This window comes from Bos grunniens, chromosome 6, assembly GCF_055505025.1.
Source record: "Bos grunniens cultivar Pamir isolate PY7600 chromosome 6, Bosgru_T2T1.0, whole genome shotgun sequence".
Lineage (NCBI taxonomy): Eukaryota > Metazoa > Chordata > Mammalia > Artiodactyla > Bovidae > Bos > Bos grunniens.
The window spans coordinates 82,380,418-82,407,454 of record NC_141170.1 but is presented as its reverse complement, the minus strand read 5'-3'; the positions used below and the strand labels follow the sequence as shown (position 1 = coordinate 82,407,454).

General features: G+C 39.0%; 1 protein-coding gene across 14 annotated transcripts in view; it reads right to left on the bottom strand.

The window, feature by feature from the left end:
- The window catches only part of HERC3 (HECT and RLD domain containing E3 ubiquitin protein ligase 3), a 198,476-nt gene that overhangs the window by 48,319 nt on the left and 123,120 nt on the right, over positions 1–27,037 (bottom strand). For 4 of the 14 annotated variants that reach the window (XM_086406461.1, XM_086406459.1, XM_086406460.1 and 1 more), the window contains exons 11-20: positions 26,556–26,680; positions 24,937–24,996; positions 18,760–18,871; positions 18,169–18,358; positions 16,224–16,387; positions 15,978–16,091; positions 4,721–4,744; positions 4,540–4,629; positions 3,206–3,376; positions 1,013–1,156 (exon numbers count right to left, since the gene is read on the bottom strand). In XM_086406461.1, the coding sequence (XP_086262587.1) occupies positions 1,013–1,156; positions 3,206–3,376; positions 4,540–4,629; positions 4,721–4,744; positions 15,978–16,091; positions 16,224–16,387; positions 18,169–18,358; positions 18,760–18,871; positions 24,937–24,996; positions 26,556–26,680 (1,194 nt within the window). Of the gene's footprint in view, positions 1–1,012; positions 1,157–3,205; positions 3,377–4,539; positions 4,630–4,720; positions 4,803–5,957; positions 6,044–14,299; positions 14,462–15,140; positions 15,217–15,977; positions 16,092–16,223; positions 16,388–17,528; positions 17,708–18,168; positions 18,359–18,759; positions 18,872–24,936; positions 24,997–26,555; positions 26,681–27,037 lie in introns of those variants that run through there. The other 10 variants (XM_086406463.1, XM_086406464.1, XR_015165648.1 and 7 more) reach the window with 9 other exon arrangements.

Sequence of the window (27,037 nt, the reverse complement as noted above, 5' to 3'; positions counted from 1 at the left end):
CTGTTTCACATAAACATGAACACAAATACAGAGTAATAATCTGTTTTACAATAGTGATTTTTATCAGAGGTGGATGAGAACTGCAATATTTAGAATATTAAAAAAAAAAAAAAAAAGTTCAATTGTCCCCCAAAGATGCAGTGTAGACAAAGTTAAGCATTTACAGCTCATCTATGATACAGAGAACAGCTTATCTTCATTTAGAGCACTGGTGTCCAACAGAACCTGCTGCAGTGATGGAAACATTCTATTCTGTTCTGTCCCAGATGTCAGCCACTGTGTTTGTCTACTGAGCACCTGAGTGGGGGTCAGTACAACTGAGGGAATGTGAAATGCTCCAGGCACGAATACTAGAGTGGGTTGCCATTCCCTTCTCCTGGGGATCTTCCCAACCCAGGAATCGAATCAAAGTCTCCTGCACTGCAGGTGGATTCCTTACCATCTGAGACACCAGGGAAGTGCAAGTATTATTTAATTTTAACTAAATAAAATTGAAATTTAAATAGCCACAAGAGGCTAACAGCCACTTTTCAGAACAATACAGATATAGGGAGAGAAGTCCGGTAGAAAAAGAAATAAACTATAGTCTGCCTGAAATGAGAATGCCTTTTAAAACTTAGCCCTCCTACTGCATTTTCAAAAATAAACTGTGTACATCTGTGGGAGTATCCATACACATACTATCGTTGCTATTAAAATAAGATATATTTGACAATTACTTTTTATATGTCATAAAACCAATTTCTTTATCATACTCTTTCTACCCTTCGAGGATTTACAAAGCTTGGAGCTTACCTACTAGAAATGGAAATGGGACTAATGGGCAACAAAACTCAACTATGAGGTCTTGGCAACAGGGGAAACATGAAGACTGTTAGACTCTTCATAAACATTAAATGATTATCTTTGTTAGAGCTCCCCTTTGCAAATGTCAGAAGGCTAGGGACTGGTCTGACAACAAAAAGGAAGTTTAGTTCAATCTATCTGTTGAATGATGACATTACTAACTTACCGTATCTGAAAACCATAAGAGATTTGAATCCTGGTAGTAGGTAAACATTCCATAGATGGGATTCAACAGCTCTTTTAACAGTAAAAGAAAGAACTCCTTTGTGACGCCACCTGCATCCACTGCTTCTTCACCATCAAAAATGACCTTAAAATAATCAAAGTAGAATTAGTACTTCAGGGAAATCATTGTCATTTTATGGGTTTGGGTTTTTTTTTTGCAAATTCTTTCCAAAGTCAGGACAAAGAAAGGAAGATGTAACCGAATACACTGCTGCAATGAAACTGCAAGGTGTATCTGTTGATTATTACCAAGACACTGAACAATCACACAAAATTTTACTGGGCACTTCAAGGGATATAGACAAAGTCAGAAGTTTACCAGATGTCCACAGAAAATGTACCATCAATTTGGAGCAGACAGGCAAACATTAAAAAAAAAAAACAATTCAAGAATACATTTTCAAAGAGTCAGATACACTGAGAGGTAAATGTTCTGGTACACAGAGAAAAGCAATGACTAACCTGAGTAAAGACAGAAATCTCTCTCAGTAGGGGTCTTAAACTAACTGATGAATATGAAAGGGAAGAGAGTACTTCAAGCAGACGCTCTGTGAGGGGCTATAAAGAGACCCATTACAGATCTATATGGAGCACGCTGGACCCAACCACAGTAACAACTACAGCAAACCAAAGGACGAGATTTGTTAAGAGTTTTCTATATGCCAGCCACTTAAATTCTATTAACCTAATCCTCAGAATAGTCTTACACACAGAAATTACTATTATCATCCCCACTTTACTGAAAGGGCTCAGGCACAGAGCTAAAAATAAAAAGCACTTAAAAAAGCTTATCCTGGGAAATTCCCTGGCAGTCCAGTGGTTAAGACTCTGCACTTCCACTGCGGGGGGCACAGGTTTGATCCCTGATCAGGGAACAAAGATCCCACATGCCACATAGTGTAGCTAAAAAAAAAAGAAAGAAAGAAAGAAAAATTATCCTGAATACTGTGCTCAAGGTTGCCTAGAGCAGGAGGAGAGTAAAGGACTCTGATTATATGGATGCCAGTAGAAGACTTAACTCAGACATGCTACCAAGCAAAGAGTCTCATCTGAATTAGTGATTGAAAACAGGCGGCAAAGAGAGCACCTTCTGTTTGCAATATCAAAAATCTATCCCAAAAGTTCTAGGGAGAACTCCCAGGCAGACTGATGGGACTGATGCTACCCACTGAAATTCTGAAAAGGATGACAGTATCATGGATACCATCAGTTTCTTATCTATTACATTTCAGGAGTTTACAACAGGATTGGAAACAGGAAAGTCTTCTGAAGGGAAAGGTAAATAAATGATCTAAAACTTCAATAATTCACTAAATATTTACTGACTAGCTACTGTGTTCCAAGCATTGTGCTAAGCCCCAAGAATACATTAAGTGGTAACACAAAGCATGCATAGTTTATGAGGAAAGACAATTTCTTAATCATTTCAGAGTACTAAAAAGGGCCTATCAGGACAGACGACCAGCTGCCCAGAAAATCTCACTTTTCTATTTTTTCACCTTCTTTCTCTTAAATTTTTGACATCCAAAGACTTCCTAGATGCTGGCTTGGTAGTTTTACCTAATTGAAGCTTTAGCAGTGCTACTGTTTGCATGGTTTTGGTAGAGTGGGAACAGGTACATGAAAAAGAGCAGACAAAGAAGGCCCTATGCTGCTGCTGCTAAGTCACTTCAGTCGTGTCCGACTCTGTGCGACCCCAGAGAGCAGCCCATCGGGCTCCCCCGTCCCTGGGATTCTCCAGGCAAGAACACTGGAGTGGGTTGCCATTTCCTTCTCCAATGCATGAAAGTGAAAAGTGAAACAGAAGTCACTCAGTCGTGTCCGACTCTTAGCAACCCCATGGAGTGCAGCCCACCAGGCTCCTCCAGCCATGGGATTTTTCTTAACGTCCAGGCAAGAGTACTGGAGTGGGGTGCCATTGCTGTCCCTCAAATAATCCACTGGCATTTTTATCTGATGTCATGTTGAGATGGTCTGTTTGGTGACTGGACAGAAGGAGGTGAGTAAATTCTTGTAAAATGAATGAAGGAAATAATGAATGGCTGTACTCCAAGATTTTAATTTTGCTGCTTCATCTGACACTGTTTAAAGAAACCCAGGAAGGTTATTTAGATAAATATACTGAAGGGCTCACTTTGAGAGGCTTTTTCAAATCAATATCAGAATGAATGCTCAGCTCTCTTAGGGCATCTCCAACAAGGTTGCTCCTGCGAACATGAAGGACCAGGAAGGGGCTTCTGGCCAGCAGAGGCTCCAAGGTGAGCAGCATGAAGACGTTCTGCAGGTTGGCCCCATTGACTGCCACCTGGAACAGCACACCCAAGAACACAGTTATCACCCAAGAGCGCATGTGCGAGGGGAGACGGCTGTCAGCCGTGCCTTTGGACCACGGCTGGGTACAGGGCAGGGCAGACATGCTGCATCTCCACCTTGTTCTTTATTTTCCTCCTAACTCTTCCCGTAGATTTTCTCAGTCATGTTTACAAAACACACAAATCTTTCTGAGATGAACCCAAAGAGATTAACTGAAACACTTTGTGAACCATATGATCCATAACTCATTCCAGGAAAATGATTTGGACTAAGCGGATTAAGACTGAAATAATATCTTAGTAGAAGAAAGTGATGATGTAACTGGGTAAAAATGGTGACTTTTGAATTAGCAGGAAAAGAAACCAAATAACCACTTGCTAAACAGCTTTAGTTCTTTGAAAAATGTCCATTTTCTCTGGAAAAGCTTTAAATTGTCAATATGATGGCTATATTACTGTGAAAACAGATCTATAGAGATAGATATAAATAAGAGCTAGAGACAGAGTCAGAAAGATGGGGAAGGGGGAGAGAGATGAATGAAGTTACATATCCACCAGCAGTAGGAATTGACAGGTTTGGATTGCTAGTTCACAAACACCTTTGCAGGCTTGCCAAAACCAATTATATTTTACAATCAAAACAAATTTAAATTAAACAAATCTAATTTAAGTTTTGGCTCAATGAAGAACTGCCAAGGTCCATTTAATAATGTATCAAGGGTCAGCAAACAATAGCCCATTGACTGAATCCAGCCTGCTGCCTGTTTTTATACAGCTCTTGAGCTACTAATAGTTTTAACATTGTTAAATGGTTAAACAAAAATAAAAAAAGAATATTTAACACATGTGAAAATTATGTAAAGTTAAAATTTTGTGCTACAACAGAGTTTTATACTTGAGACCATATGGCCCACAAAGGCAAATATTTACTATATGATACTTTATGGAGACACCTGTCAACCCTGTTTATGTAAATGTCCCTTCACTTGTATTTGCTTTATTCAATAGACAATTGCTGAAAAGTTTTCTATAGGTTCTAAAAGTTATACTACAACTTTACCCAAATGAACCTTCTTCTGTTAGGAAAAAATTACAACTGAATGTGTAAGATGAAAGAAACCCATAATAGGAAAAAATAATTTTTAAAATATGTTACCTGCATCTGCAGTTCAGCATCAGTTTGTAACATTTTGGTCTTGGCTTGGGCATCAAAGATAAAAGGGTAGGAACAAAGCGTTACAGCATCCTAGAAGGAAACACATTATTGGCAATATTATAGTATTCCACAGAGAATACTGCTGGAAAAATACATTAATAAATTTTAAAGTATCATTTACCTGCATTATAGATGGTCGAGCCTTCTGTGTAAAGAAAAATAAAGTCTCTTAGTTGGATTACAAAACTTGAACTTTTTATCCCCTACAAATAACAAAACAAATAACAAAATAGATAACCTATCTGACTATTTGGCCACGGAACTAACACCATTTAAACAGCTGACTGGAGTTATGATGGAATAGACCAGTTGTTTTGATAAATATAGACTGAGAAAAACACTGAAAACAACTTCAGAAAAATTTAAAGGACCTTTAGAAAAACAGCATTTCTCTAACTCCATAATTTACAGCATTAATAGAATTTTCGTTTATAAGAAATCTAATACCAAAACAGGAGCTTTACAACCATGACTTCAGAGGTTAATCTTGTTAGGTAAAGTGGATAACGCAATTCATTTGTCAGCATGTTAAGTCTACCTCTTACAAACATACACGTACACACACTCTTGGGAGAAATCAAATATTTAGAAAGTTGTCCATAACTAGGTATTTAGAAAGTCGTCCCTGGCTTGGCCTACAGAAGATATTCCATCAATATGTAAATGAAATCTGAATAAACTTTTAAAGAAGGGAATAACAGATAAGCACACTACATTTTATTGCTCTTTATTGCATTCCACAGATAATCTTTTTTTTTTTTTAAATAAACTGAAGTTCTGTAGCAACGCTTAGTCTTATACCACTATCAGCACCATTTTCCCCTTATGTCTCTGTGTCACATTTTTGTAATCCTCTCAATATTTCATACTTTCTTATATCATTTGCTATGGTGACCTGATCTTTGACCTTTGACACTACTACTGCAAAAAGATTACAACTTTCTGAAGGCCCAGATGACGGCCAGCATTCTTGTTTAGCAATAACAGTATCTTTTAGTTAAGGTTTGTACATTGTTTTTCTAAACCTAATACTATTGCACATTTAATAGAATACAGTATAAACATAACTTTTATATGCACTGGTTAACCAAAAAAATTGTTGTGACTTGTTGTATTGCAATATTTGCTTTATTGTGGTGGTCTTGAACCAAACCCACAATATCCCCAAAGTATGCCTGCAAATAAAAACAACCACAAACATATCTAATAGGTAGGTTACAAACATATCTAAGAGGTACATTAGTTTATCAGGAGAAAAAAGGAAATCTCTCCTGAAAGATTAAGCTAATGAATACTGTTTGCTACATAACCCAACAGAATCAATCAAACAAAAAATCAACAGTATGGATCACGCTGACCTGGAGCAGTATTTCACAAACAGAAAACCATGGATTTATTCCCAGAAATCTGAGAGTGTTCTATGCATTTTGTGTGTGTGTTTTTTCTAAAAAAAAAAAAAAAAAGAAAAAAATGATATCCTAAACAAAATAAACACATTCTGAATGAACTCCTTATAATTATGTGTTACCATATAATTTGCATTTATTTTAATGATTGCACTGGTGCCACGGTATACTGAATCGTCCAAGGAAAGGGAAAAAAGCAGTCTTCCTTTGTAAGTGATGCATTTGTGCCCAAGAAAAGGCCTCAGCAGTCCTGACTAGCTGCATGAATGAGGGTTTAATAGCAGCTGAAAGGACAAAAGAGAACTGAATCATCCCTGGGTGCACAGAACAAGCCACAGAACTCAAGTCCCCAGGCCTGGCAGCCTGCAGTCCTAATCACAATGCAAGAGGGGTCTCGCTTCAGAAAGGCATTCTTTCTCATCACATTAAATCCATGAGGCTAATTTGTATTTATTTTAGAGTTTTGCTAATATTTAATTTGTAAATCTGCTTTGGTTTTCTAATGTTTAAATGCTATATGAATAATAAGTGTATATATACTTCCTTTTGTATTCGTGTATATTTCGATGAAAGCACTGAAAAGAAATTCTTAAAAATATCACCCTGTTTATCCTTTAGAACAGGTTCCTTCTCTAGACTGAGAAACACTAATTAGAGAAGAGAGTCCAGTCCAGGGAGACAAGGTGTAGAGTCTTATATGTAGAACCCAGGCTGACTTGATTCATTCTCATGCCGGCTTCTCTAATTACTCTGACTTTTGGAATTGAAACAACTAAAACACACACCACAAAACAGCACTCTACAAAGTTACCTTGTACTCTAGATACCCACAAAAGGTACAAATATCCTGGGGAAGCATGTGCCAATATTTAAAATTTTCTATCCTCCTTCTCAGAAGGGATTTTATTCTAGGCATTATTTGTCTGTTCTCAAAACAAAAGAAAGAAAAAGAAAGATCTTTATCATGTGTGTTGTTCTATAAAGCAAAATAAAGTTTTGCACACTTCAAATAGATTTAACAGTGACCATAAAAACAGTTGTTGGCTTTACAGCCTCCCAGTATACAGTGGGCCCTCCTTATCCACATGTTCCATGTCTGCAGAGTATACCTAGCTCAGATGGAAAATGCTTGGAGAAAACTGACAATTCCAGAAGGTTCCAGCAAGCACAACTTGAATTTGTCACACACTGGCAACTATTTACATAGCATTCACACTGTATCAGGTATTATAAGTAATCGAGAGATGATTTAAAGTACTTGGGAGGATGTTCTTAGGTTATATACAACTAATATATCATTTTATATGAGGGACCGACGACAGAGGATGAGATGGCTGGTTGGCATCACCAACTCGCCGGGAGATGGTGATGGACAGGGAGGCCTGGCGTGCTGCGATTCATGGGGTCGCAGAGAGTCAGACACGACTGAGCGACTGAACTGAACTGAACTGAGCATGGAGAGTTTTGATATGGGGGTGGGGACCCCTGGAACCAATCCTCCATGGATATGGAGGGACAACTATACGTAGTGAATACTAGTATTTTTGTTGGTACAATGTAGTTATTTCAGACATCAATCAGCAGCTCTGTCTGTATTTCTTAGCTCTCACTCACTCTAGTTCTCCAATTCTTTCCTGCCATCCTCTCCCACAAACCCTGAAAATGCCGTTTTGGAGGTTAGGCTGATCTCCCTTCTGGAGGGCAGGGTTATCATGCTTTCAGCAGGGTACGATGGCTGGAAAGAAATTACTGTTGGGAACCAGAGCCAAGGCAAGAGAGTTGGTGGTCCAGAAGACCCCCACCGCTGGGGAGGACTGAGGTGCTGACTCTGTGGAAGGTGAACAAGGGTGTTCAGTTAAAAGCAGCAGCAGGCCTATAAGAAAGTCTGTTTATGTGTCTACAAATTTTATTTTTTTACAAGTCTGAGATTTTGTATTTAAAATTTAATGGTTTAATTTCACTGATTTTTATTTTGTAGATGCTGAATATTTTAGAAGTGGTATTAGTACTGGCGTTTCCAGATTACATGAACTAAATATTGAAACAGCAGTATCATGATTCTGCTTCCTGACTGCTCTCCCTAACCTGGAAAGATGTATATGAACGGGTAAGATATGTGACCCTCTTCTGAGAGGCTACTTGGCCTGGGCCATTCATTCCCCAAAAGTGAGTCTCCCAAACCTAAAACTAGCAAAGTACCACTGGTAGATCACATTTCAAGTGTTCCTGCTTGAAATGGGGTGTCCCTGTCACCTTAAATCATTTTTCTTTTTTTTTTTTTTTTAATGAAAGAAATTAATACTTTACTTATCTTTTTTTTTTTTTTTATTAATTTTAAAAAAATCACATGCTCAGGTTCAGTCCAGGTTCAGTGCACGATGCTGGATGCTTGGGGCTGGTGCGCTGGGAAGGCCCAGGGGGATGGTATGGGGAGGTTGGGAGGGAGGAGGGTTCAGGATGGGGAGCATGTGATTTTTTTAAAGAGCATTTTTCTTAAGTATATGAAACAGGAGCAATGAATAAATACATGATACAGAACTGGAGAGCTGGGGAACTAGGAATATCTTTTTACATCCCAAGCCAATCTTTCCTAACTGTGGCTGTGACTGGGGACAAGAGTCACCGCATGAGCGCCTGTCGTGCCAGGGAGGGAGCACGGGAGCCTCTGCCTCAGGGCCTGCTTGCCACCGGGTGCTCCTGTACCCTCAGTGGGCACGCCTGGCCCCCAGTACCACTGGCGTGCAGGCAAATACAGCGGTGCACAATCCTGGCACCAAAACACAGCCCCGTACAACACATACAGCCAATGTCACGTAGACTCTAGTCTTTATTTTTGAAGCATTTCCTCTGTATCACTGACTTTCTCACTTGTGCTGCCCCATGGGAGCCCACGGCATCACTCATTCTGTGCTCTGTTTATCTGGTTTCCAAGTGTAGATGATGGCAGTTTATTAATTGAAGTAAATAAGCCACTACCATCTCTTCTTTAAAATAAACAAGTCAGTCACTTTAGAATGTTTCTTCTGTACGCCACAGTTCTTGGCACACATGTGTTGTGTCTCTTTGTAATTCCTTTTTCACTACACTAAGCATGTCACAGAGGCAGCCACCATATCCCATAGGTGTCGCCATTCCCAGTGACTACCAGGCACGTGATATACATTAGGCGCCCAAGACTGCCTACTGAAAAATAGCTACCAGGGCTTATGACCAGGCTTCCCTGGTAGCTCAGCTGGTAAAGAATCTGCCTGCAATTCAGGAGAACTAGGTTCGATCCCTGGGTTGGGAAGATCTCCTGGAGGAGGGCATGGCAACCCACTCCAGTATTCTTGCCTGGAGAATCCCCATGGACAGAGGAGCCTGGCAGGCTGCAGTCTATGGGGTTGCACAGAGCTGACACAACTGAGCGACTAACACTTCACTTCAGGACTTATTAAGTACTTGGCAAAGTAAGGCCTTTCCATGCTTTTTCCCATTTAATTCTCACAATACTGTTAGAATTCACATTTCTAAATGAGGATGCTAGGCTTACAGAAATTAAGGAACTATGTGTAAAGTCACAGAGGTAGTAGGCCTGAGCTGAGACTGAAACCGGTTCTTTTTGCCTACGGTAAAGCACGTGCTCTGAACTGTAAACTATACTGCCTTGGCTACTACACCAAGCTAAAAAAGTTAACACATAAATCTCATGTAGTGTGAGATGCACACACAGACACACAAACATGTACACACACACGGTGAAATATTATTCAGTCATAAAAAAGAAGGTAATCCTGCCATTTACAAAAATATGGGTAAAACTAATGGACATTATGCTAACTGAAATAAGCCAGACAGAGAAAGATATATACTGCATGGTGTCATTTATATGTGGTATCTAAAAAAAAAAAAAACACCCAATCTCATAGAAATAGAAGAAGAATGATGGTTGCTAGAGGATGGGGGGACAGAGGTGGGTGGGGGAGGAGACGGGGAAATGTAGGTCAAAGGGTACAATCGTTTCAGTTACAAGTAAGTTCTAAGGAATTAAAGTACGGCATAGTGACTACAGTCACACAGTATTATACACTGGAAACCTGATGAGAATACATCTTAAGCATTCTTAAGACACACAGGAAACAGGTTAACTCTGAGGTGATGGATGTGATCATTAACTTGATCTTTGCAATCATTTCACAATGTACATGTGCATCAAATCATCACACTGTACACTTCAAATATTTACAATTTTGTTTGTTAATTATACCTCAATAAGGCTGGGGAAAATCCACTTATTGTTCATTACTATCATTTAAAAGCTCATAAATAAGCCTGTGAATATATGTTCAATCAAAAGGAGGCAAGATCACACAATGGGAAAAGGACAATCTCTTCAATAAATGGTGTTGAGAAGACTGGACTGGCATGTACAAATGAACAAAATGATCACTATCTTACTTACTTACTATATATAAAAATTAGCTGAAAATGGATCAAAGTCTAGAATGTAAGATCTGAAATCATAAACTCATAGATGAAAACATAGGTAGTAAGCAACTTGATAATCAGTCTTGGCAGTGATGTTTTGGATCTGACTTCAAAAATCAAAGACAAAAAAAGCAAACATAAATAAGGGAATTAGATCAAACTAAAAAGCTTCTGTACAGCAAAGGAAACCATCAACAATATGAAAAGGCAGCCTACAGAATGGGAGAGGTATTGGCAAACAATATGTCTGATAAGGTGTTGACAAAATACACAAAGAATTCATACAACTCAATATAAAAAAAAAAAGACAATGGGCAGAGAACCTTAACATTTTCCCAAAGTCAACACACAGATGGCCAATAGGCACATGCAAAAATGCTCAACCTCATTAATCATCAGTTCAGTTCAGTCGCTCAGTCATGTCCAACTCTTCGCGACCCCATGAATCACAGCATGCCGGGCCTCCCTGTCCATTACCAACTCCCGGAGTTCACCCAGACTCACGTCCATCGAGTCAGTGATGCCATCCAGCCATCTCATCCTCTGTCGTCCCCTTCTCCTCCTGCCCCTAAACCCTCCCAGCATCAGTCTTTTCCAATGAGTCAACTCTTCGCATGAGGTGGCCAAAGTACTGGAGTTTCAACTTTAGCATCATTCCTTCCAAAGAAATCCCAGGGCTGATCTCCTTCAGAATGGACTGGTTGGATCTCCTTGCAGTCCAAGGGACTCTCAAGAGTCTTCTCCAACACCACAGTTCAAAAGCATCAATTCTTAACGGCACTCAGCCTTCTTCACAGTCCAACTCTCACATCCATACATGACCACTGGAAAAACCATAGCCTTGACTAGACGGACATTTGTTGGCCAAGTAATGTCTCTGCTTTTCAATATGCTATCTAGGTTGGTCATAACTTTCCTTTCAAGGATTAAGCGTCTTTTAATTTCATGGCTGCAGTCACTATCTGCAGTGATTTTGGAGCACAAAAAAATAAAGTCTGCCACTGTTTCCACTGTTTCCCCATCTATTTCCCATGAAGTGATAGGACCAGATGCCATGATCTTCGTTTTCTGAATGTTGAGTTTTAAGCCAACTTTTTCACTCTCCTCTTTCACCTTCATCAAGAGGCTTTTTAGTTCCTCTTCACTTTCTGCCATAAAGGTGGTATCATCTGCATATCTGAGGTCATTGATATTTCTCCCAGCAATCTTGATTCCAGCTTGTGCTTCTTCCAGCCCAGCATTTCGCATGATGCACTCTGCATATAAGTTAAATAAACAGGGTGACAATATACAGCCTTGACAATATACTCCTTTTCCTATTTGGAACCAGTCTGTTGTTCCATGTCTAGTTCTAACTGTTGCCTCCTGACCTGCATACAAATTTCTCATGAGGCAGGTCAGGTGGTCTGGTATTCCCATCTCTTTCAGAATTTCCCACAGTTTATTGTGATCCACACAGTCAAAGGCTTTGGCATAGTCAATAAAGCAGAAATAGATGTTTTTCTGGAACTCTCTTGCTTTTTCCATGATCCAGCGGATGCTGGCAATTTGGTCTCTGGTTCCTCTGCCTTTTCTAAAACCAGCTTGAACATCAGGAAGTTCACGGTTCACATATTGCTGAAGCCTGGCTTGGAGAATTTTGAGCATTACTTTACTAGTGTGTGAGATGAGTGCATCAAAACCATACTGAGGTATCACCTCACATCTGTCCAAACTGCTATTAACAAAAAATACTATTTTGGGCAAGGATATAGAGAAATGAGACTCCTCATGCATTGCTGGCAGGAATTTAAACTGGTACAGCCACTATGGAAAATTGTATGAAGGTTCCTCAAAAAATTAAAAATAGAATTACCATATGATCCAGCTGTTCTACTTCTGGATACTTATCCAAATAATACAAAAAACACTAATTCAAAAAGATATATGTACCCCCATATTCAGAGCAGCCTTATTAATCAAGATATGGAAACAACCTAAGCGTCCATAGATATATGGATGGAGAAAGAAGATAAGGCATACACAGTGGAATATTACTCACTTAACCAAGCCTGACGTTATGGGGCCTTTCTAGAACAGACCCCTCCCACCATCCTCTGTTTTAGCTCCTTTCTGAAGGACCTAGATAACGGTACCTGGAGCACATTTCCTGAGCTGTGCAGCAGATACTAAAATCCCCACCAAATGCCAAGAAATTACTACCTGACGACCATGAGCACACAGCCCCCAGACGTACTGGAGTCCGAGGATTGACAATGACACTGCCCTCTTACCTCACCATCAACCAGATTTGGGCATGGGCTGATTACACACCCTGCAACTCCCTTCCCTCCTGTGGCCATTAAAATGCTTTCCTGAAGCCCACTAGGGAGTTCAGGTGTTTTGAACACTAGCTGCCCTGGGCTCCTTGCTTGGCACTCTGCAATAAATGCTGTATTTTCCTTCCCACAACCTGGTGTCAGAAATTGGCTTTACTGAGTGCACGAACAGTAACACTCAGACAAAAAGAATGGAATCTTGCCATTTCCAATGACTTGGATGGACCTTGAAGTGAGTCAGACGAAGACAAGTGCAATACAATTTTATTTATATTTGGAAGTGAATATATTCCAAGATTTGCTTGGAATCTCAACAAGCAAAACCACAACAAACTCATAGATAAGAGACAGGTTAGGTGACTGCCAGAGGGAAGAAGGGATGGAGGGTGGGAAAAATGGGTGAAGAGGGTCAAAGGCACAGACTTTCAGTCATAAAACAAGTCACAGTAACATAATGTACAGCATGGTGACTACAGAGAATAAAACAGCACTGCATATTTCAGTTGCTAAAGTTGCTAAGAGAGTAATTCTTAAAAGTTATCTAAGAAAAAAATTTGCAACTATGTGTGGTAACAGACAGTAACTAGACTTACAGTGATCATTTCAGTGTGTGTAAATATCAAGTCATTATGGTATACACTTGAAATAATGTGACATGTCAATTATACCTCAAAAAATTAAAAAAAAAAACAAATACATGAAAAAGCTTTAGCATTTTAGGTTAAAATCCAAGATATCAAGAAATTTAAACTTTTAATTTCTAATAGTATCATATAACAGAAAAAATTCCACAGAAATCACAAAAGGTCACGTTATTTTACCCAATTTTGTATCTTTCTGTAAAAACCTTAATTATTGAAGAGGAGATGAGCAGCTGGTATTTAAGGCTTATATTTGTTTATCAAATATTAAGAGAAAGGAACAATAAAAAAAGTTATAGAAGTTGCTCACTTAAGTACTCCATTCAGAGACCACAGTCATGATAATCTATATTTTTAACACCAACAACTTCTTTTTTAGGGTCAAAGTAAATTAGAGTCCACTAGGATTCAGTACCAAGTCACAGAAAGAGTAGATCAGAAGTCAGAACAATTGGCTTTTAAGCTAACTGAGTTGGTGGAAAAACTGTTTAGCTTCTCTGAGACTCCAATTTCTCACCTAGAAACAAAGCAGCTGGCTAAATAATTCATAAGACTTACTGAAGCTCTTAACATTTTATGAGTCAATGAATATTTATTCATGAATTCATAAAACAGAGAAGTTTGTCTGCTTACAACTTCTAAATTAGCAGATGAAAACAGAGTTCATTGCTAGCTTCCATGCCTACGTAAACCCATTTCGAAGATTTATCCACTTTTCTGAAAAGTATTTTGGCTTTTTAAGGTAATCAAAACCCATATTAAAACACTCAGTAGTCTCCAGCATTGATCATCTGGTATTTGACAAAGAAAAAAATCTTCCTTAAAGAAACCTATTTAAATGACTTGCTTTTGGAAAACCGCTACTGACCTCCAAAGGACTTCCCTGGTAGTTCAGTAATTAAGAATCCACCTGCCAATGTAGGAGATGTGGGTTCAATCCCTGGGTTAGGGAACATCCTCTTGAGAAGCAAATGCAACCCACTCCAGTATTTTTGCCTGGGAAATCCCATGAACAGAAGAGCCTGGTAGGCTACAGTCCACGGGGTCAAAAAAAGAGTTGGACACAACTTAGTGACTAAACAATGACAAAAACTGACCTCCAAAATCCCTGCAGGGTATAGGAAAATATTGCCTAAATGTCAGTGATCAAACTGTTAAATTGGCAAGGACTCATCTCAAACGTGTCTGCTCTGCATGGCTTCACTAAATAACCATATCATCACTCTGTTTTCTGACATCACTCAAATTTATACATAATCCACAGATGGGTGATCCTAAAAAGCCTTGCATATATCCCAAGCCAGTCTACAAACAAACTATATAGCCAACTCAAGGGTGGCAGGCAAACCCACAGTTGTAATGTAAGCGAGAACTAGGTCAGGGATATGTGACATTTTCACACACATAATCCCAAACCAGGCATCCTGTAGGGTTCAGGCAGCTGACATAAGATGACTCAAGTTGACTAGCTGTTAGATGAAGATAATAGCAAATGATCCTTTCCTCAATGTCAAAATCAAACTGCAGTGGGGACTCTGGCATGTATAAGCCACATCTAAAGAGCCCCTATTGAACTCCAGCCAGCTGGCACCATCTGGGAGACAGGTCATGCTGCCAGGTCTTCCAGGTCTCAAGAAAGGCCAGAAATTCATTTTATGTTCCTTGACTTTTTAAATTGTGGTAAAAGACACAAAGTTTACCATCTTTACCGTGTTAGATTCATTAGTCTCAAATACATTTCCATTATTGTGCAATGAATCTCCAGAATTTTTTCATCCTGCAAAACTGAAAGTCCTAGAGATTATTATACTAAGTAAACCACACAGAAAAAGACAAATATCACGTGATTTCACTTACATGTGGAATCTAAAAATTGATACAAATGGACATATTTATAACACACACTCACAGACTTAGAAAACAAATTCATGGTTACCAAACGGGCATGGTGGGGGAAGGATAAATTAGGAGTCTGAGATTAACATGTACACACCACTATATATGAAACAGATAACAAGGACCTACTGTAATAGCACAGGGAATTATACTCAATATTTTGTAATACTCTATAAGGGAAAAGAATCTGAAAAGGAACATAGTTATAGATATAGAAAGATGAATCACTTTGCTGTGTACCTGAAACTAACACGATATTGTAAATCAACTATACTTCATTTTTTAAAAAAGGTCTAAACCCATTAAAAAAAACTCTTCAATTTCTCCTCACTAGACCCTGGCAACCACTTTTCTACTTTATGTTTCTATGAGTTTGACTACTTCAGATACCTTGATTTTTTTTTAATGTTGGCAACTAATTAAAATTATGCCATTCGGGTGACTACCCATTTGTAGTCGACTGCTTATGAGTACTTATGATTACTCAAAGTACTTCAGTGTTTTAAGAATGCAAAAGCCAGTCAGTAAAGCACAGGTGTGACATTAACATCAAAGTCAAGGACAAATTATAGAGCTCAGATTTTTTTTTCTTGTCCTTGTGCTCTGAGAAAAGAGTAAAGCTTTAAGATATGCTTCACATGAATTCTTACCATTCCTGCTTGATGCAAGAACCACATGAGGTAGTCTTCCTGAATGTCCACGAGACTGGAAATCTCAGGAATGTAAAATGTGTCATATTCCACATGTTTCACTTTAAGATTTACCTGATGAAGAACGAAACAAGGACAGTTAAGACCCAGATGCCTGGAAAAGAGCTTCCCACTGAACATGCGGGTAGATCATTTCATCCTACTCTCTCTCCACCCCTCTCCCCTCTGGGTCTTCTCTATGCTTACCTTGTACAACTTCTCCAAGAGCTTGAGAGCTGCTGTAATATAATTGTTAAACAGTACAGGGATTAAGAATGTCTTTCTTCCTCTCAGCAGATAAACGACTGCACCTTTATAGAGGTTTACCAGTTTCGTGAAGTATTTCGGGCATACCTGAGACCACCAGTTATCTTTAGAAAAGAAAAAAAAGATATATTTCAACATGTGATCTTGATCAAGTATGTATGTCTTCTGTCTACTAACTAAAAACTGCTCCAGCTAGAAGATAAGCATTAGTCTAAAACACAGTTTCCCAAAACTGACTTTAAAAAGAATCCATTAAAGCATTTCCAGAGACAGTGGTGGCTGCAGGAGAACCTTGGAGCTTTTTTATGAAGCTTCATCTGATTGTTTCCCTCAAGGACTCAATCAGAAGGCTAATCTAAAATTTCAGTCTCAGGGACATTTGTGGTCAAGATGCTCAGGCGTATACTTTGGGCAGGAGCATCCACAGATCCTGGCCTTTCAGCCCCCTTCTCAGCCCCCACTTAGGTCCTGCACCAGAGATGCCGAGGACCACACACCCAGATGCAGCACCAAATATGGCAGCCAGTCCTTCCTTTCAAGAGGCATCATGAGTTGAAAAACTACATATTTCTGTTTCTTAACAAACAATACTTTCTCATAACCAGACAAGAAGACTATACCACTGGTTTTACTTTGTCAGAAACAAACTCAGTCACACTGACATACTTATAGGATGAAGTAATAGAATGTCCAAGATTTTTCAAGTGTATTCCAGAAAAGATTACAAGGTAGTGGTAGGGAGAATGGAGAAAACTAAAAGGGCAAAATATTGATCATCGTGAATTTGTGTGATGGTTACTTGCAGTGTTTTCTCTTCTTTGAAGTATTCTTTTCAATTTCTATGATTAGAATTTAAAAACTAAGTGTAAAACTGAACTATTCTGATCTTTTTGTGCTATTCTGAGAAAATCAAAATAATAAATAATAATAAAATAATTTAAAAAAAACTTAAAAGTCAGGTAATATTCCTTCAGAGATTGCCATCTCTATCTCACAGTTTACTAAAATACCTGAGAAAATATACCCCAAAGAGCTTGTGAGCTTAAAAAAAAATTAAGGACTAACATATTCATGATTATTTCTGTGTTTGTATCTTCTACAAAGATGGGAGCAATACAGAAAAGACAGTATTCCATCCTGAGCAATACAGGTCTCTACTCGTGGGGAGACCACACTCAAGTAACAGCCTAGTCCATATGGAACACAGAAGTTACTGAGCTGCAGTGAACATCTAAAAAAAATTACCAGGAAAAAAAAAATAAATGAAAAGAAAAAGCCAGGTGACAGATTTTCTGCATTTGATTAATAAAAACATCTCAGGCGCTACTCCCATGAGAGACACTCTCCAATTCACTGAGGAACGGAAGGTTCTTATCTCAGCAAAGTGTCCGTAGCCTGCAAAAATCAGTGTGGACTCAACTGTCCTAAAAAAGAAAAACAAAACAAACATTTGGTAAGTCTCCACTAGGTCATTTTCTTCCTCTCCTTTTCTGGAGACCTGTGTATCACACCACAATGTTCATTTCACTCCCACCCCCTAAATTAATTATAAGAGAAAGAACAACAGATGGACAGTAATACTTGAGACACTATTAACCACTAGCAAGCACAGGAGGAAAAAAAATTAAGTCAAATAATCTAACTTTGTGAATATTTAAAAATCAAGATAAGTCTGGTGTAAACTGTTTCAAATAACCTAAATAATGGTTCAATTTGTTTAAACTGAAAATATGGCTTGAAATTAGAAATTAATAGCAAAGAAAGAAATGTTTAAGTGTTACGGGTATTAAATGATAACAAATCTTGGATCTCAATCCAACAGGAGCCAATGGTCACACTAATAAAATATGAAGCAGAAACTTCCGGTACTGTGCAGCAAATTCACCTAAGACTTTGCTGGGGTTTGTATCCAGCCGCAGAATGGCCATAGCCAGGGGGATAGTCAACGTTATGTAATACTTGGAATCCTGGAGCAGGGGAAACTCTGGGAGTATTAAGTAGATTCTCATCGCTTCAACATCTGGTGGTGAACTTGATAACTGAGGAATCAGGCAACTTTCAAAGCTATTTAAGATCTGTATGAGAGAAAAGAGTAATGAGAAATTCAATCTAATTACCTGATCTCTAAACTCATAAATTATTTGAGAGACTCTCAACTCTTATTCATTCAGTATGCACTCAGGAACATCTACGAGCCAGGCACCAGTCTGGGCAATCAGAATACATCAGTGAAAAGAAAAGCCAAAGGTCCCTGCCCTTGCCAACCTTATACTCTAGGGGGTGGGGATTTCCTTAGAAAACTTTAAGCTAAATAGAAAATTTAAAGTTAGGACAAATTCCTAATGTATTTTACAGAGTTAACATTTATACAAGACTTTTGCCTTTTCATCTTACTCTTTTTTTTCTTCTTGAAAGTTGACTTATTTCAATGCAAAAATGCATTTTAAGCATATACTTTATAGAAGTAAAAAAATACCTGTTCTAGAATCATGGAGTGCTGAGAGTTCATCAACTTCTCAAATAACACTCTAGTTGAGTTCAGATCAATTCCAGGGATTTTGGGACTTGTTTTAAAATGCTCGTCAATTCTAAACAAAAAGGAAAAAAAAACATGTAATAGAAGAAAAACAAAGCAAACATTCTGATAGGGATGAATTATAAAATAGTCAACATATAGTTTGCACATACTGATCCAATCTAAATTTCACCTGGCAGACAAGATGCACGAAAACATTAACTTTGGGGAAACCCAACAGAATAAATCTCTCTGAATCCCTTTTTCAAGATGATCTTACAATTTAAGTCATTAAAGTATAAGGATCATCATCTTACTGTGAGACTCTCTTGAAATTTATTGGCAGAATGTTATTTTTCTGATTAACTCTTGTATTTTTGCCTCTTTCTGTCATTGTGGTACTTTGAACCAAAGGCAGACGCTGTGCCTACGTACAAAAAACACCCCTTGTGCAATGTGGCCCACTCATTAACAAATATCAAGTTCAAAGCAAGTTTTTTTTTTTTAATATCGGATCTATAATAAATGCAAAGTTAGTGTATTACTCAGTTAACATAAGGAATATAAGTACATTCACTCCAGGACTAATTTTATCCTGAATATTCCTTGGATTGATGCTGAAGCTCCAATACTTTGGCCACCTGATGAGAACAGCCAACTCATTGGGAAAGACCCTGATACTGGGAAAGGTTGGCGGAGGGAGGAGAAGGGAACAACAGAGGACAAGATGGTTGGATGGCATCACCAACTCAATGGACTTGAGTTTGAGCAAACTCTGGGAGATGGTGAAGGACAGGGCAGCCTGGCATGCTGCAAGCCATGTGGTCGCAAAAAGTCAAACATGACTGAACAACAACTGTCTTTAACTTCCTAACAACTAATCATTTTTCTGTTTTAAATAAACTTTCAGCCTTTTAGAGATTTAAAGAATGTCTCTTATATTTCCACTCTTAAACATACCACATCTACTAATTACAAAAGAACTACTTGCAAAACAGACTTCTGCTTATGTGTAACAAACATATTCAGATAGTTTTAATGTCATCTCTTGGCAATATTACAATTTATAAAAACAGAAGCAGAGTTCCTAACGTGAAAAAATTGTAATTATATAATTATATGCATTGGAATCAATGCATATAAATTGTCAATCAAGAGGAGTTACTTCGGCTTTCTGTTTGTTGAATCTTTTGCACTATTGTTCTATAAATAAATTTGCCCAAAACATAGAAATTGTTTCTGCTATCCCATATGCAGCCTTCCATATGCTTAGAAGTACCTTCTGCTATGCTGCTAAGAAAAATCAAAAGACTTTATCTACATGTATTTATGCTTTGTTAAACTGGTCTTTGGGAATTGCCAGGTGGCTCAGGGGTAAAGAATCTGCCCGCCAATTCAGGAGACACAGGAGATGTGGGTTTGATCCCTGGGTGGGGAAGATCCCCTGGAGAAGAAATGGCAACCCACTCCAGTATTCTTGCCTGGAAAATCTCATGGACAGAGAAGCCTGGCAGGCCACAGGCCATACAGTGGCAAAGAGTCAGACATGATACCACTGAGCAACTAACAAATTAAGGCTGGATAATCTAACAAATGGAGAAGGCAATGGCAACCCACTCCAGTACTCTTGCCTGGCAAATCCCATGGATGGAGGCGCCTGGTAAGCTGCAGTCCATGGGGTCGCTAGGAGTCAGACACGACTGAGCAACTTCACTTTCACTTTTCACTTTCATGCATTGGAGAAGGAAATGGCAACCCACTCCAGTGTTCTTGCCTGGAGAATCCCAGGGACGGGGGAGCCTGGTGGGCTGCCGTCTATGGGGTCGCACAGAGTCAGACACGACTGAAGCGCCTTAGCAGCAGCAGCAGCAATCTAACAAAAGCCATTCCCAACTTTCATAAAAATTGTCCTTCTAGAATAAGGTTTCTCAACCTTGGGATTGCTGACTTTTGTGGTTGTCAGATAATTCTTTGTTGGGTGGGTGGGATTGTGAGATGCTTAGCAGCACCCGTGGCCTTTGCTCACTAGATTCCAGTAGTATACTCACCACCACAGTAACAACCAAAACATGTCAAGAGACAATGCTCAATGTCCCCTGGGAAACAAATCAGCCTGGTTGAGAATCACTGTTCTAAAAGACCAACATCAACACAGAATTTTTTCCCTGGAGGAAAAGGCTAAGTATTGATTCTGAAATTAGTTGGATGAGCTCATTTCAGCTGCCCTAATGATACAAATGACTTTGCAATCTTTAATTGTAACTGAACAGAGTTCCTGAAGCAACCTCTTACAACCCAGTTAGGGACAGAATTGGGGAGGGGGTAAGGGGGTGCAACTGACACACAGAACTGAAGTCTGTCTTCATGGGATTTCATTAGCCTTGCCACAGACAGAAAAAGGATGGTGAAAAGGTTGGGACTTGGGATCACCAAAGATCAAAACCCATGACGAGACCCTTCTGTGGCCACAATATCTGCAGAGGGGATAAGGCCTAGCAAGGAAACACTATTTACAACCTGGGAGTTTAGGCCAAATGCAATTTTCTGGTAGGCTGGGCTGGCCCTGAGTCCAAGGAATCCCTGGAGCCTTCTTGGAACTTTCCCTAAATTCATTCTTTTTTGAGAAAGAAAAAACCATGGGAAAGGAGTCAAAGAAACAGAGAGATTATTTAAAGAAATACGAATTTAAGAACAGAATTGTCCACTTCCAGTTCAAGATGGCAGAGTAAAAAGGACATGCGCTCATCTCCTCCTGTGAGATCACCAAAATTTTAACTAGCTGTTGAACAACCATCAACAGGAGGATGCCGGAACCCACCAAAAAAAAGATACCCCATGTCCAAAGACAAAAAAGCCACCACAGCAAGATGTTAGGTGGGGATGCAATCATAATAAAATCAAATCTCATACCTGCCAGGTGGTGACTCACAGACTGGAGAACAACAATAAAAAAGAAAGTCTCACACTATTGTGAAGGTTCTGAACCCCATGTGAGGCTTCCCAGCCTGGAGATCCAACTAAGGGACTAGGAATCCCCATGGAATATGGCCTTCAGGGCCACTAGGATTTGATTATAGGCCTTCCAGAGGACTGGGGGAAACAGATTCTGGTCTTGGAGGGCACAAACAAAATGCATGCCTTCCAAGACTGGGAGGAGAGGAGCAGTGACCCCACCGAAGACTGAACTGAAACTGCCTGCTAGTGCTGGAGGGCCTCCGGTGGAGGTGTGGGTCAGCAGGGGCTCACCACAGGGACAAGGGCACTGGAAGGTCCCCCTTGGTGTAAACCCTTATGGAGTCCACTATTAACCCTACCATACAGCTTTTAGACCCCGGGATAAGTTGCCTCAGGTCAAAAAACTACAAGGATAGGAGTGCAACCCCACCCATCAGCAGATAATTGGATTAAAGCTTTACTGAGCAAGGTCCTGCTCACCAGAGCAAGATGCAGTTTTTCCCATCACAAGTCCCTACCATCAAGAAGCTTACATAAGCCTCTTAGCCTCATCCATCAGAGGGCAGACAGAAGAAGCAAGAAGAAGCACAGTCTCACAGCAGCTAAAACAAAAACCATGTTACAGAATGTTAATCACCATGAAAGAGCAGAAAGTTATATCCCAGATGAAGGGACAAAGTAAAATCTCAGAAAAACAACTAAATGAAGTAGAGACAGGCAATCTTCCAGAAAAAGAGTTCAGAATAATGATAGTGAATATGATTCAGGATCTTGGGAAAAGAATGGACGCAAAGATTGAGAAGATGCAAGAAATGTTTACCAAAGACCTACAAGAACTAAAGAACAAAGAAAAAGAGATGAATAATACACTAGAAGGAATCAATTGCAGAGTAATGAGGCAGAATAATAAATGACCTGGAGGACAGAATGGTAGAAATCATTGCCACAGAACAGAACATAGAAAAATGAAAGAAAAGAAATGAAGACAGCCTAAGAGATATTTGGAACAACATTAAACACACCAACATTCGCATTATAGGGGTCCCAGAAGGAGTAGAGAAAGGACCTGAGAAAATATTTGAAGAGATAATAGCTAAAAACTTCCCAAACATGGGAAAGGAAATAGTCAACCAAGTCCAAGAAGCACAGAGAGTCCCAGGCAGGATAAACCCAAGGAGGAGCACACCCAGACACACAGTAATCAAACTGACAAAAATTAAAGACCAGAGATAAAATATTAAAAGCAACAAGGGAAAAATGACAAATAACACACAAGGGAACTCCCATCAGGCTATCTGCTGATGTGAAACTCTACAAGCCAGAAGGGAATGGCATGATACATTTAAAGTGATAAAAGGGAAGAACCTCAACCAAGAATACTCTACCCCACAAGACTCTCCTTCAGATTTGATAGAGAAATCAAAAGCTTTCAGACAAGCAAAAGTTAAGAGAATTCAGCATCAGCAAACGAGCTTTACAACAAATGCCAAAGGAATTTCTCTAGGCAGCAAACACAAGAGAAGGAAAAGACCTACAGAAAATTAATCCAAAATAATTAAGAAAATGGTAATAGGATCATACATATCAATAATTACCTTAAATGTAAATAGATTAAAAGCACCAACTAAAAGACATACACTAGCTGGGTGGATGAAAACAAGTGCATGTATGCACTTTCACCTACCACATCATTCTGCTTGATACTCCCCTCAAATTGTAGTTATTTATATTGTTAAGTTAATCATGCTCCCATTATGGCTTGCAATTGTAATTATCTTTTATTTTTGTTTTGAGACTGAAGAATACTACCCTAAACAGAAATTACAATATCTTGAGAATCATTTCTGGATTGAGTTGTTCACACCAGAAGCTACTGAGATTGTAGTGAGAAGCCAAAACATTTCTTTTATTCATCACATACAACAGTGAAGTAACATAAGACAGTGACAGAATCAGTATGGCACCTATGCTGCTGCTGCTGCTGCTAAGTCACTTCAGTCGTGTCTGACTCTGTGCGACCCCACAGACGGCAGCCCACCAGGCTCCCCCGTCCCTGGGATTCTCCAGGCAAGAACACTGGAGTGGGTTGCCATTTCCTTCTCTTTGTTTGGCTACTAATTGTGAAAACTGATTAACATCTTTTGCTATTGTGACTATGTAACTATCACTCACTTAATACCATTGTATCATGACTGGTCAATAGAAAAATAATAAAATTCTATATCAACAAAACTAGGATCTAATAGAAAAACCTGTAATCACTTTAAAAAATCCAGGGGCATATCAGAATTAGCTTGAAACTTTTGGAAAACTACAAATGCTCAGGTATCGCTTTTTTCTCCAGAGCTCCAGATGTTTCTAATGAGCAGTCATGTTTATAAACAACTGGACTATATGATGATCTTTTTACTTTTATCTAGTTTGTTTCACTTTTTCTATTACATATTCAATGGTCCCGTTTCATTTAGTTTATGTTCTCCAACTTCTCCATCTCTTTTTTTTCTGTTCTTTCTCAAGCCCTTATTAAGTATAGTAGAAGAGCTTTTGTATACATATACATATAAACATGTATAATATATATTTTAGAAAACGTATGAATTCTTGCCTAACTAAAAGAATTTTGACATTCTGATTTGACTTGTCTGACTTAGTATGAACAGAATGTTAGATTTCTAATTAAAAAATAGATATGCAACAAGCAAGAAAGGTCTACTGTATATCAGAGGGAAATATAGTCAATATTTTTTAGTAACCTATGATGGAAAATAATTTCAAAAATAATATATGTGTATCTGTATAACTGAATCACCTTGCTGTGTACCTGAAACATTGCAAAGTCAACTACACTTCAATAAAATATATTTTTTTTTAAAAAAAAGAATTTAAGAACAAATATTATTAACATCTTGGAATAGCCTGAAAAATCTTACTTTTGATTACACCAACCCTTTCTGAGATACTGCCTCTCTCTTGGTGATCTGCTTCTCTGCCAGCTAGGCATGAATCAGCACTACCCTTCCTGGTGTCCTCTCACCACCATCAGGCACTTCTGTTGCTGTGCCAATCGTAAGCTTACCCACTGAGTTAAGGCCAACCACCAGCAAAGAGAACACAAGCCTTTCTCAGCCTTTGCTGAGTAAGCACCTGCATCACATGTGGGTATTTTAAGACTAAGTCACTTACTTTTTCTCAAGAAAACTTCCATTCCAACAGGCCGCAGAAGATAATATCTGAACAACACCACTGCTCAGAAAGAAAAACGGGAAAGAAGTCTTTAATAAGTATAAATAAATGGTCATTTAAGCATCAGCAATATATTACTCCTCTATTCCAGAGTTTCCATAATAGCTGCTCCTTCTTACCCAGGTGAAGCCTTGGAAAACAGTGTCCTGTCTCAAAACGGACAAGAACTTACATTATCCGTAAATCATGTTAAAATAAAGAGTATTAAAGTTGCCAAAAGAAAACTCTCAGGCCTAATAATGACCTTGGACTTTCCTCCCACCAACCGTCTAAGACACTTCCCCCCTCACCTCCAAACACGAACCCAAAATAAAACCAAAAAAGATAAGCTGAGCTGTTATTTACCAACACAGAAAGTATCTCTGCAAACTAATAACTGAACAAATACTTCCTTCTGTTTTATTGCCCATCTTAGAAAGAAACTACAAATGAGTGAAGTTAAGTTTTTATTCCTATTACTCAGATTTTCTGGGGGGAAACTGCTAGTTTCTGAGGACCCACAGTGATACTACATGTCAGGAAGCTTGAACCCTTTTATTTAGTATAAGGAAAAGGGAAGGAACAAAACAAATATACAGTCGAGGAGGGGATCACAGTTAACTTCTGTTAATCACAGGAGCCAGGTCAGGAAGGATCTTTGGAGATCATTCCTTATATCCTATTGCTTGTAAATAAGAAAACAGAACTAGTAAAGTCCCAGCCAAGGGAGTCTCAGTGCCCCTACACCCCTATCTTCCCAGTGAGTCTAGTCCTCCCAGCCTGTTCTCTGCCCCTTCCAGACTGAACTCCCTGGCAGAGTCACCAAGCTTAGAGGGCTTCTGAGGACTGTCACAGAGGTGCTCTCGGGCATTCCCAATGATCCCCCACTCAAAAAGCTGGTGTGTCCAAGGGCTCAGGCAATTTGCCCCCCCTACAATCTATTTCATAAAGTAAAATGCTTTATATACGTATCTGGGAACAACTATCACCTAGTACACAATCAGATTCATTCATACCCAAGAATCAGCTTCTGTCGAAAAATGGAAAAACTGAGGAAAGCCAATACAATGTGTAAAAATATAAAAATTAAAAACATATATATAAAAATTTAAAAAAAAACCTTTTTTAAGAATGAAATACACTTGCTGAAAGGACTCAATCCTTTAACTGTACTTTTTTCTCTATCTCATGTAATCATTTTGAGTATGAAAATGCTAAATTATTCTGATTAAATAAAATAAGCTTAGATTGGAATGCTTCGGAACAAGCATATGAAGAAAACTCTTGGAATTAAACAACAATAACACTAAGCTTTCTTGGCAGAAAGGCCAACTCAGGGCTTCATCAGTTAGGATTTTTAAGGTCCAAACAAAGCACGTTGAGGAATACACCTTGTAAGAAAATGGGGAGAACTTACTACATTATTTCAGGCTAAGGGCACCAGATGTGTGCCCAAAAAATGACCCCTCAAATGCAAAACGCCATTTATATTCACAACCTCAAGATGGAAGCAGGGGAAAATCACTAAGTTGGAAATTCCAATACACTTTGAAAAGAACTGAAAACAAGCAACCACATACTTGATTGTATTTGCATTGTTGTGTTCTGAGAGCTTTTGTCTCCAAACTGCTATGGTTTCATCATTTATTAAACTGGTGTAATGTGCTTGGTTCATCATCCTGAAGTCAACAGCAGGAGAAGAATTCTGAGGGATTAAATATGACAGCAAAAAAAAAAATTACGGAACAGCAGGGACTTTTTCTCATCTCCCTTTCCCCATATATCTCCCACTTTGTGTTTCACTTATGTACAGGAGCGGGGGTGCGCCACCCAGGTCCTCTCTCCCTTCAGAACGGACCACTCACCCCACCAGCTGCCTCAGTGTAAGCTCTGGACTGCCCGAGCTGCACTGACCTCCAGGAACTGCCCTGGGCGCTGGCCTCACTCCCTTCCTGTCAGTGGCAGCTGGGGACGTGGTGCCAGGCCTCAGCCCCCCTGCCTCCATAAGGATTTACACCCGGGAAACAGACTCTGAACCTGAGATTTATGTTTGAAGTTTGGG